The sequence below is a fragment of the Hyperolius riggenbachi genome, chromosome 3 (assembly GCF_040937935.1).
Source record: "Hyperolius riggenbachi isolate aHypRig1 chromosome 3, aHypRig1.pri, whole genome shotgun sequence".
Taxonomy (NCBI): Eukaryota; Metazoa; Chordata; class Amphibia; order Anura; family Hyperoliidae; genus Hyperolius; species Hyperolius riggenbachi.
In genome coordinates, this window is record NC_090648.1 from 172,528,460 (window position 1) to 172,540,167 (window position 11,708).

The following is an 11,708-nucleotide window of genomic DNA, read 5'->3' on the forward strand; positions in this document are numbered from 1 at the left end:
TGACCATTGGTGAACTGCAATCTTCATCTAGACATTGCACAGATTTCAATAGGGTATACTGTACGTTTTGGCACTGACAAAGCTATGTAAGGACATTCACTAGTGGGAACACGGGGCAATAAAAATGCTACCTATTTGTTTTATGCCTTTTCTACAAAATTCCAAACCTGTGCAATTGGTGCACTCCCATCTGAGTACAAGCTTCTATGTACTGGGTATGTGTGAGTAAGCTGTGCACATGCCCAGTTACAACAAAGGAACTCATGCATGGAGGAAAAAAAAAAAAAACATGCATGAAAGTCTTTCTTCTACAATTTTTTTTCCATTACCAGGTTGTAATAGGACAAACACACTGAATGAACTGCTGCATAGAGTGGCCAGGATTTGCTAGGCTGGTTAGGTACACCATGCTGTGTGTTTACAGTGGCAATGAGGCATACTTTCATTGTACTGTATGGTCGCACTGCAATGCTTTTTGGCTCAGTTGCATTGTGATTTTATCACAATGCTCACAATGAAACAATGAAACTTACCCAGTATGAGAGGATTCTAACACAAAATACATCAAAAGTTGCTAGATTGTTTCTAAGAATCTGCAACTCTTTTATACCTGACTGAAGTTCAGCTTATGTATATTGTGTAAGGAACACACACGAGAAATTATAAATCAGACTTTTATTCAAAATAACTTATTACACGCTGCCATTTTGGCTCAATGATGGCTAATTTAACATCTGAGCATGACTGGATTCACCATTAAATGTGTCCATTTATTGTACTTCAAACAGCATGAAAGCCTATGTAAGTTGTGTCTCTTCAACAAATGTGGAACTACAAGTCCCAGTGCATGTGTCAGGATACACCTGGACTTGTAGCTCCACAGCTGCCAAAGAGATGCACACTATATGTCTCTGGTATAATGGTGTGTCCATCACCCAGAGCTCCCAACCTTGGCGGTAGGTTTCCTTAGGGCTGCATCAGTGAATGGTTTCTATAAACCAGCTCAGTTGGTCAGAGCGATGAGAGCTTCTACTACATTTCCCATGTGTTCCCTTAAACTTCGTTCAGCTGCTGATCGGGGAATTTCCATCTCATTCATCTGAAGAAAAGAAGAAAGAAAACCGTAAAATCTGACCCCTGTTATTAATAAACAATGCTTATGCAAATACTTTGGGTTATGGACAGATACAAATAAAGGCGTGTGATTGCTAGCAAATTGATCAACAGAGGGGTTTATATCACCCTATAAGGGCCCGTTCACACTGCACGCGTTTCCAGCCGCGTTTTGGAAACGCGTGCAGGTGGCCAAAACGCACGACATCAGACATTGCATAGAGTGCAATGTCTGATGTTCACAATGCATGCGTTCCGGACCTGTGCGGTCCGGGAACGCATGCTGCACGCAGATTTTGCAAAAACGCGTGGCTGTCCCATTCACTTTTCAGTGATGGGATTAGCCACGCAACGCACACAAACGCGGATGGCCATGCGTTCGTACGCGTTGCGTTCCGCACGCATGGCCATCCGCATTTCTGATTTGAACGGGCCCTAAGTGAGCATTTCTTAAATGGAACGTGAAGTGAAGAAATCGGTGCTGCCGTATTTATTTTTTAAGTGTACCCGAGATAAACATGTACTGTATGTACAGTGCAAAGCATTAATAACCAGACTGTTTCTTTTTTCATTTTGCTGCCTTAAAGAGTTTATTTTCAGGCGTGCAATTGACAGCTTCTGTCTTCTTGGTATCTTGTCCAGAATATAGTAAGTGTCCCTGATAAGCAATTTACAGCCATACAAGTTTTCCTGACAGAATACAACTGAGGGCAGGGGAGAGAGAGAAAATAGCTCATGTATTTTAACTCTGGTAAACTTAATAGACCGCCATTGAGCAAAGACAATAAAAAATTCAATTTACATTTGTAAATGTTTAAAGTGAACCTGTGTGGAAAAAAGTTCCCCTGGGGCTACTTAGCTTGGAAGGGGGAAGCTTCTGGATCCTAAAGAGGCTTCTCCCGCCCTCTGCAGCAGAGGGGATTCAGCTCTGCAACCCCTGAAGAGCTCCTTGTCAGGCTTGTCGGCGTGCACACTAGCATCTCTCCACTCAAGCTCCAGTGGAAATAGCCAAGCCTGATCAAAGGTCCTCTACAGCGCAGTTGTAGACGCCTGCACAGTACAGCGGACCCGATCGGGCTCAGCTATATCTGCCTGAGCCCAAGCGGAGAGTCACGCTTTTTCCAGGAGCTGTCAGCGCTGGATTCCCGATGTGAAGAGGACGGGGAAACCTCATTAGGATCAAGAAGCTTCTCAATTCCGTGGCAAGTACCTCCCAAGGGCACTTTTTGTCCTTACAGGTTTTCTTTAAAATAAAATCATGAGACATGTAGAAAAAAAAAGTCCTTTTTAGGAGGATAATACAATTGTTTATCTCATCAGTTTGTTTTCACCTTAGATTCACTTTAAACAACACCAGTTGCCTGGCAGCACTGCTGATATTTCTAGTGTCAGTAGTGTCTGATCCGTCTGAAACATCTGATCTGCATGCTTGTTCTGGCTCTACGGCTACAAGTATTAGAGGTAGGACAGGTATTAGATCAGCAGGATAGCTATGCTTAATATACTGGTGCTTCATAAAGGAGGGACAATAATTAGACAACCTTGAAAGCTAAAAACACCATCTGTAAGGTTTTAAAATTGGTGAAATACATCTAGCCCCCAATTCAACCAAATCTATACTCACAATGAGCTCCACATCTTCCTTCTTGATTGTGACTTTGGCAAGCTCCTTTTCCCTGAAAAAAATAGACACATAAAATGGACAAGTTATAGTATTATGGTGCCATAAGCAGAAAAACAACAAATGGTGCAACACCACCTTGCTCTGTAGCTACAGACCAGTATAAGTGTCCTCCTGACCATTAGCCATCTGAAAGTGCCTACAGTGGGTGCATGTGTCAGAAAGGACCATGAAGCAATGAAAAAAAGTGGGCAGGTGTGAGGAAACAAATTTTATTTTAGATCATGTAGATGTTATGACACATACAGTGGTGTGAAAAACTATTTGCCCCCTTCCTGATTTCTTATTCTTTTGCATGTTTGTCACACTTAAATGTTTCTGCTCATCAAAAACCGTTAACTATTAGTCAAAGATAACATAATTGAACACAAAATGCAGTTTTAAATGACTGTTTTTATTATTTAGTGAGAAAAAAAAACTCAAAACCTACATCGCCCTGTGTGAAAAAGAAATTGCCCCCTGAACCTAATAACTGGTTGGGCCACCCTTAGCAGCAATAATTGCAATCAAGCGTTTGCGATAACTTGCAACGAGTCTTTTACAGCGCTCTGGAGGAATTTTGGCCCACTCATCTTTGCAGAATTGTTGTAATTCAGCTTTATTTGAAGGTTTTCTAGCATGAACCACCTTTTTAAGGTCATGCGACAACATCTCAATAGGATTCAGGTCAGGACTTTGACTAGGCCACTCCAAAAATCTTCATTTTGTTTTTCTTCAGCCATTCAGAGGTGGATTTGCTGGTGTGTTTTGGGTCATTGTCCTGCTGCAGCACCCAAGATCGCTTCAGCTTGAGTTGACAAACAGATGGCCGGACATTCTCCTTCAGGATTTTTTGGTAGACAGTAGAATTCATGGTTTCATCTATCACAGCAAGCCTTCCAGGTCCTGAAGCAGCAAAACAACCCCAGACCATCACACTACCACCACCACCATATTTTACTGTTGGTATGATGTTCTTTTGCTGAAATGCTGTGTTACTTCTACGCCAGATGTAACAGGACAAGCACCTTCCAAAAACTTCAACTTTTTGTCTCATCGGTCCATAAGGTATTATCCCAAAAGTCTTGGCAATCATTGAGATGTATTTTAGCAAAATTGAGACGAGCCTTGATGTTCTTTTTGCTTAAAAGTGGTTTGCACCTTGGATATCTGCCATGCAGGCCGTTTTTGACCAGTCTCTTTCTTATGGTGGAGTCGTGAACACTGACCTTAATTGAGGCAAGTGAGGCCTGCAGTTCTTTAGATGTTGTCCTGGGGTCTTTTGTGGCCTCTCGGATGAGTTTTCTCTGCGCTCTTGGGGTAATATTGGTCAGCCAGCCACTCCTGGGAAGGTTCACCACTGTTCCATGTTTTTGCCATTTGTGGATAATGGCTCTCACTGTGGTTCGCTGGAGTCCCAAAGCTTTAGAAATGGCTTTATAACCTTTACCAGACTGATAGATCTCAATTACAGTACTTTTGTTCTCATTTGTTCCTGAATTTCTTTGGATCTTGGCATGATGTCTAGCTTTTGAGGTGCTTTTGGTCTACTTCTCTGTGTCAGATAGCTCCTATTTAAGTGATTTCTTGATTGAAACAGGTGTGGCAGTAATCAGGCGTGGGGGGTGACTACAGAAATTGAACTCAGGTGTGATAAACCACAGTTAAGTTATTTTTTAACAAGGGGGGCAATTTCTTTTTCACACAGGGCCATGTAGATTGAGTTTTTTTTTCTCACTAAATAATAAAAACCATCATTTAAAACTGCATTTTGTGTTCAATTATGTTATCTTTGACTAATAGTTAACGGTTTTTGATGAGCAGAAACATTTAAGTGTGACAAACATGCAAAAGAATAAGAAATCAGGAAGGGGGCAAATAGTTTTTCACACCACTGTACACCCTCTCACGGCAAATGTACTCCCTAGTGGCAGAGTAGAAACTTACCCATGTTTACCTGAAAATAAGACAGTTGTCTTTTATATAACTTTGTTCTAAAAGACGTGCTAGGGCTTATTTTCATGGGATATCATATTGCTATGCTTTTTATCCTCTTGCCTTCTCTTACTCGACTGGATCCACAGGTATGCTGCTGTACTGATTAGTAACCTGCCCTGTCATCCCTGCACACAGCTGATAACTTTGTTGTGTGCAGGGAAGACAGGACCAGTGCCCGATTGGTATTGCACCGCCCGTTTGCTGGCCTCTTGCTCCTTTGTAAGGTAGCTGCAAATAGGGCTTATTTTCGGAGTAGAGCTTATATCTTGAGCATGTTTGAGATTAAAGCTAAGGTTTATTTTCAGGGAAACAGGGTAAAAGACCTGCTGCTGTCTTGGTGCCAGATAGCATAGGACACCTCCCACAGGTGGGAGCTATGTTGTCAAGATCTCTAAACAACTATTTAAGTGGTTTGAGGCAAGGGACACACTAGGAATGCTTTGCAAGAAATCGCAAAAAAGCGCCCACGATTTCATGAATTGTGGCAGTGCTGTGATTTCACAGAGCAATCACGAATTTGGCTCTTCAGACACTAATGCGATCACTCCCCAAAATACTTGAACACTGGTATAGTGCTTTGCAAATCGCCAGCAAATGGTCCCAGGCCTTAATGTTTTGGCGAATATGTATGCTTCTGTAAACTGAAACAAGAATATTAGCCTTTATAAGAGTGCAGAATTAAATAAATAGATAGATAAAGATGCATTACAGGCTAACAGCGCGACACGGGAGAAGACCGCAGCTACAGCAAGGGACACAGACACTTCTAGGGGATGGAAGAAGCCCCAGGTAAGTAAAAAAGCCTATGCTTATTTCACCTTGCAACTCCTTTAAAGAGAACCCGAGGTGGGAATTACTTTTACTATTGGGGCACAGAGGCTGGTTGTGCGCACTAAGACCAGCCTCTGTTGCCCCATCGTGTGCCTCCATGTCCCCCCTGCTCGCCGCTATACCCCCCGCATTGCTGGCGACACGCAGCGTGTCGCCAGCTCAATGTTTACCTTGCGCTGTCTGTCAGCGCCGCTCCCCCGCCTCCTCCGCATCGGCGCCACCCGCCGCGTCACTTCCCTCCTATCAGCGGGAGGGAAGGGACACGGTCGCCAGCTCAATGTTTACCTTGCGCTGTCTGTCAGCGCCGCTCCCCCGCATCGGCGCCACCCGCCGCGTCACTTCCCTCCTATCAGCGGGAGGGAAGGGACACGGGCGGGTGCGCCGATGCGGAGGAGGCAGGGGAGCAGCGCTGACTGACAGCGCAAGGTAAACATTGAGGGGGGTATAGCGGCGAGCAGGGGGGACATGGAGGCACACGATGGGGCAACAGAGGCTGGTCTTAGTGCGCACAACCAGCCTCTGTGCCCCAATAGTAAAAGTAATTCCCACCTCGGGTTCTCTTTAAAACTACATTTTAGGAAGAATGTCTACACATTTGTGGTCATCTTGGAAGCTTCTAATTGCCTCATCTCCAAATTATGAAAGACAACTTTGGTGCAACAATAATCGCTGACAAAAAGGTGGCAAATTACATAAAACTGATAAAGAAAATCCATAAGTCAAGTCACTTTTATTCACAATTCCATGCAAATGCTACAGAGAGGAATTAAAACCCCACTTGTGGTAAAATAAGTCATAACACTAAAGACCAAGTCTAGGTTCACAGTGGAAGTTGCATTGTGTTCCCTGTAAAAGCAGGAATGCAATGGGTAAGCCACGTTGCACATTATATACGCATTGTGCCGCATACGGTGAAGCATGGTCAATGGAAAGCCTGCTTCACTATTGCTGTTAACATGCACATTTTGCAGTAATGCACTACATGCAGTGTGGTGGGATGATACGTGTTGTGAGGTCGCACTGGCCCCACTGTGAAAGTCGCATAGGGGTATCATTGTATTGTGAATGGCCGTGTTACAATATGGCCATTACATCGCAACGCCCCACTGTGAACGTAGCCCACGGCATTACAGAAAAATCAGAGGTGAAACAAGGTAAAATAATGCCATAAACTTACCTTTCCTGTTTTGCTTTCTGTTCTCTTGAACGTCTGTCTCCAATCACTGACATAGCCTAAAAAAATGGAGAAAAATGCTTATAAAATGTATCTGGATCCATAGGCATGCAGCCTGCTGAAATAACCCACTACTGCAAGCTAGTGGAGAGCAAAAAAATCTCCAACATGTTTATGTCTACTGACACAGATGGAGGGGGGCTAGTGTGGTTGAGGTGAGCCAGCCTGAAAGTCCATAGGGAACAGTTCTCCAATCACAGCAACGACTACAACTTGAAGTATTCTAACAGGCAGAATAGTGTCGGTGTATTATTATTACAACCTATCCGAAACCTAGTAGTTTGAGAGGGTGTTGTCCACCCAATCATGTTAGCAGAATTCCCCTATGGATTTTCACACTGGCTCACCTCAACCATGCAATGCTAGCGCCGAAAGGGGAAAATAGCAAGCCAATGAAAGACATCGGCTCCTGATCCATTAAAAGATAACTGCTTAATTAGGCAGCAGTCAGTGAAATCAGTGGAGATTTACATGGAAGGGAGATGTTCTTGTTCATCACTAGTGATGGGCCAAACAGTTCGCCTGGCGAACCTCTCTGGGCCTCTTACTACTTCCGGGTCGCAATGACCCGGAGTAGTACGCCTGCGCTGCCCAGCGGAGCGCGTCCTAGATTGCGCTCCTGTTGCCGGGCACTCTCTGCGCATGAGCGTGATGTCACTCATGACATCACGCACATGCGCAGAGAGTGCCCAGCAACAGGAGCGCGATCTAGGACGCGTTCCGCCGGTCAGCGCAGGCGTACTACTCCGGGTCATTGCGACCCGGAAGTAGTAAGAGGCCCATGGATTTAGAGATGTTCGCCGGCAAACGGTTCAGGAACCGTTCGCCACATCTCTATTCATCACTAGCTGCTCTGCGTAATATGTTGGCGCTTTATAAATAATAATAATAACAATAATCACTACCCTGAGTTTGTTATCAGCAAATCCGATAGCTTACGGTGGCCATTAACGGTCCAATTTCTAGTGAAAAATCGTTTGAGTGATCAGAAATTCTGATCGGATTGGTCGTAAATTATTTCCTTTGATGGGCACAATCAATTATGAACGACTATAAATATAGTTGGCCGATTGGATTTTGGTCAAACCAAAATTTGGATTTTCTAGTTGGTTGTGATAGATAGGAAGCAAAGATTGGTTCGTTGATGGTGTAGTGAACAATTTTTCTTTTGATCAGAATTATCTGATCGCTCAAACGATTTTTAGCTAGAAGTTGGATCTTTAGTGGCCACCTTTATGCTGCTCATCTATAGAGCACAGAGATCCTTCAGTCACCACAATTGGGAATGATGGCATGAGTCATGTCTTCCAGTAGCCCACTATCTGCCACTGTCATTGCAGAGAACAGTGAGACACTGTATAACCTGTCTATAAAGTAAAAGTTCATTTTGATGGTAGCACAAACCATTTTCTATCAGGTCACTCAACCTGCATTACTGGTTCTGACCAATTATAGTGAGTCAGAGGCTGTTCTATGACTTCCATAGCGGCATAGAACAAGGGCTCTAATTCTTCCTAAGTAGAAAGAAGAGGAGTTCCTCTGTAACCAGCGCCTGTAGCGTTGTTAGTGGATTTGCAGCTTGCTCCTGTGCAGTGGCAGTCTGGCGGAGGGCGGTGTGATGAGCCCCGCATGGGGCGCAGTGTGATGGATGGGACAGCTCTCCATGCTGCACTCACCGTCTCCAGATTGGAGCTGTGGATCTCCTTCTCCTCCGCATAGTCCGTCACTCTCTCCAGGTCCGCCGCTCCGCTGTCATGTTTGCGAGGCTTGTCCGCCGGCCGCTCGGTACAGTTCTCCTCATTCTCCAGCTCCAACTCCACATCTCCCTCTGCAGCCATGTTTCCTGTCACAACCGGAAGACGAGCGTCAGCTCTGCCCGCCTCCGGCTGCCGGGGCCTGGGTGACATCGTTTCCTGCGCCGAAGTGCATGCTCTAGACACCGAGAAGCTTCGGCAGCCATCTTGAGATCTGGCAAAAGATACATTTTTGTATATTATATTATTATTGTTAGTGTTTATTGCAGTGTTAGAGATTTATGAGTTTACAGCAAGAAGGGATAGGTAGTTTTAGGTGTAGGGTTTACAGTAGGGCTAGATTTAGGTAGAAGGTGGCCATACACACCATTCATTTTTCTTTACATTACAATCAATTTTTCTGTACAACCAATCGTTTATATACATTTGCTATAAAATTGGATCATTTTATTGTATTTTGTGTGGCCAATTACGTAAAATTTCAGCAGTATTAGTGCTTAAATTTACTCTGCGCCCTTTTAACATGCAGAAACCTGATAGGTTTGCCTCAGAATGCTTACAAAATGGAGATAACTTTTGATTTTTCTAAACAATTGCTATATGTTTATACATTTTTTTTATTTTCCTTTAGTAATAAAAATATAAACAACTTCCAGTACTCCTCTGAACAAAACATTTCCACTTGTGCAATCTGTATTTGTTCATCAACAGTGGCATGGCAAAAGGCAGTTTTTGCAATCTTGTCATTGTGGGGGATTTTTTTTTAAATATTACAACTTTTGCAATATACAGTATATATAGTAAACTCCGAAGGACTAGGGAAAGTAGTTTACTATATCGGAAGTTTACTATATCAGTATTGGTCTTACCTTGTATATTTACACAGATGCATTTGCTGGGACCTTAGTAATGAATTTACTATAACTAGATGTTTACTTTATCAGAGTTTACTATAACAAGATTCTACTGTATTTCATTTAGTGATAGCAGAAGTAAATAGCCAGTGCTCCTATTTGCAAATGGCCACTAAAGATTCCAAATACAGGATCTTCTCAAAAAATTAGCATATTGTGATAAAGTTCATTATTTTCTGTAATGTACTGATAAACATTAGACTTTCATATATTTTAGATTCAAATACACACAACTGAAGTAGTTCAAGCCTTTTATTGTTTTAATATTGATGATTTTGGCATACAGCTCATAAAAACCCAAAATTCCTATCTCAAAAAATTAGCATATTTCATCCGACCAATAAAAGAAAAGTGTTTTTAAAACAAAAAAGTCAACCTTCAAATAATTATGTTTGGTTATGCACTCAATACTTGGTTGAGAATCCTTTTGCAGAAATGACTGCTTCAATGCGGCGTGGCATGGAGGCAATCAGCCTGTGGCCCTGCTCAGGTGTTATGGAGGCCCAGGATGCTTCGACAGCGGTCTTAAAGCGGAATATAACCCTGCATTTCAACTTTGCTCTAAAACATTATTTACAGTATATTATATGCAACCAGCATTTTTTTTTTACTAGACCAGCATTGGAAGGGTTACACAGGGCTTTAAAGTCCCTGGAGATTTTTGCAGACGCATCCGAACTTGAGTTAGATACTTTTTGTTTGCACAAATGTATCTAAGTGTTTATTGTGACTCATCTCTCTCACTGAGAAGGAGTTGGAGGACAGCCAAAGAGTGTGTAACATTTCTAAATATATACATATAACTAAATAGAATGTAACTATCTGAACGTCTGCACGGAACTTAAAATCTCTGTGTTTAACCCTTCCAATGCTGGTCTAGTAAAAAAAAAATGCTTTTTGCATATAATATGCTGTAAATAATGTTTTAGAGCAAAGTTGAAATGCAGGGTTATATTCCGCTTTAAGCTCATCCAGAGTGTTGGGTCTTGCGTCTCTCAACTTTCTCTTCATAATATCCCACGGATTCTCTATGGGGTTCAGGTCAGGAGAGTTGGCAGGCCAATTGAGCACAGTAATACCATGGTCAGTAAACCATTTACTAGTGGTTTTGGCACTTTGAGCAGGTGCCAGGTCGTGCTGAAAAATGAAATCTTCACCTCCATAAAGCTTTTCAGCAGATGGAAGCATGAAGTGCTCCAAAATCTCCTGATAGCTAGCTGCATTGACCTTGCCCTTGATAAAACACAGTGGACCAACACCAGCAGCTAACATGGCACCCCAGACCATCACTGACTGTGGGTACTTGACACTGGACTTCAGGCATTTTGGCATTTCCCTCTCCCCAGTCTTCCTCCAGACTGTGGCACCTTGATTTCCGAATGACATGCAAAAGTTTCTTTCATCCGAAAAAAGTACTTTGGACCACTGAGCAACAGTCCAGTGCTGCTTCTCTGTAGCCCGAGGCAGGCGCTTCTGCCGCTGTTTCTGGTTCAAAAGTGGGTTCATGCTTCCATCTGCTGAAAAGCTTTATGGAGATGAAGATTTCATTTTTCAGCATTACCTGGCACCTGCTCACAGTGCCAAAACCATTGGTAAATGGTTTACTGACCATGGTATTACTGTGCTCAATTGGCCTGCCAACTCTCCTGACCTGAACCCCATAGAGAATCTGTAGGATATTGTGAAGAGAAAGTTGAGAGACGCAAGACCCAACACCCTAGATGAGCTTAAGACCGCAATCGAAGCATCCTGGGCCTCCATAACACCTGAGCAGGGCCACAGGCTGATTGCCTCCATGCCATACCGCATTGAAGCAGTCATTTCTGCAAAAGGATTCCCGACCAAGTATTGAGTGCATAACTGAACATAATTATTTGAAGGTTGACTTTTTTTGTTTTAAAAACTCTTTTCTTTTATTGGTCGGATGAAATATGCTAATTTTTTGAGATAGGAATTTGGGGTTTTCATGAGCTGTATGCCAAAATCATCAATATTAAAACAATAAAAAGCTTGAACTACTTCAGTTGTGTGTATTTGAATCTAAAATATATGAAAGTCTAATGTTTATCAGTACATTACAGAAAATAATGAACTTTATCACAATATGCTAATTTTTTGAGAAGATCCTGTATTGTTGTACTGCTGTAACTGGATCTCACTGACTGTGCTATCTGAAAGACAATAAAATCGATGCAGGTCATTGG

At 42.7% G+C, this 11,708-nt stretch overlaps 1 protein-coding gene across 1 annotated transcript; it reads right to left on the minus strand.

Moving 5' to 3' along the window:
• Nucleotides 1-660: 660 nt before the first annotated feature.
• HYPK (huntingtin interacting protein K) lies at nt 661-8,717 on the minus strand. Its single transcript, XM_068275276.1, has 4 exons — nt 8,513-8,717; nt 6,780-6,835; nt 2,738-2,789; nt 661-1,099 (listed from the first exon to the last, which is right to left on the minus strand). The coding sequence occupies exons 1-4, from the start codon at nt 8,672-8,674 to the stop codon at nt 1,004-1,006; spliced, it is 366 nt and encodes a 121-aa protein (XP_068131377.1). The 5' UTR covers nt 8,675-8,717; the 3' UTR covers nt 661-1,003.
• Nucleotides 8,718-11,708: the final 2,991 nt, after the last annotated feature.

Excerpts from the sequence above, each read along its gene's own strand:
- HYPK (XM_068275276.1), bottom strand. The coding sequence starts at position 8,674 with ATGGCTGCAGAGGGAGATGTGGAGTTGGAGCTGGAGAATGAGGAGAAC. Across the intron at positions 6,836-8,512 it reads ACAGCTCCAATCTGGAGACG|GCTATGTCAGTGATTGGAGA; the intron begins GTGAGTGCAGCA and ends CCATTTTTTTAG. Across the intron at positions 2,790-6,779 it reads CAGAAAGCAAAACAGGAAAG|GGAAAAGGAGCTTGCCAAAG; the intron begins GTAAGTTTATGG and ends TATTTTTTTCAG.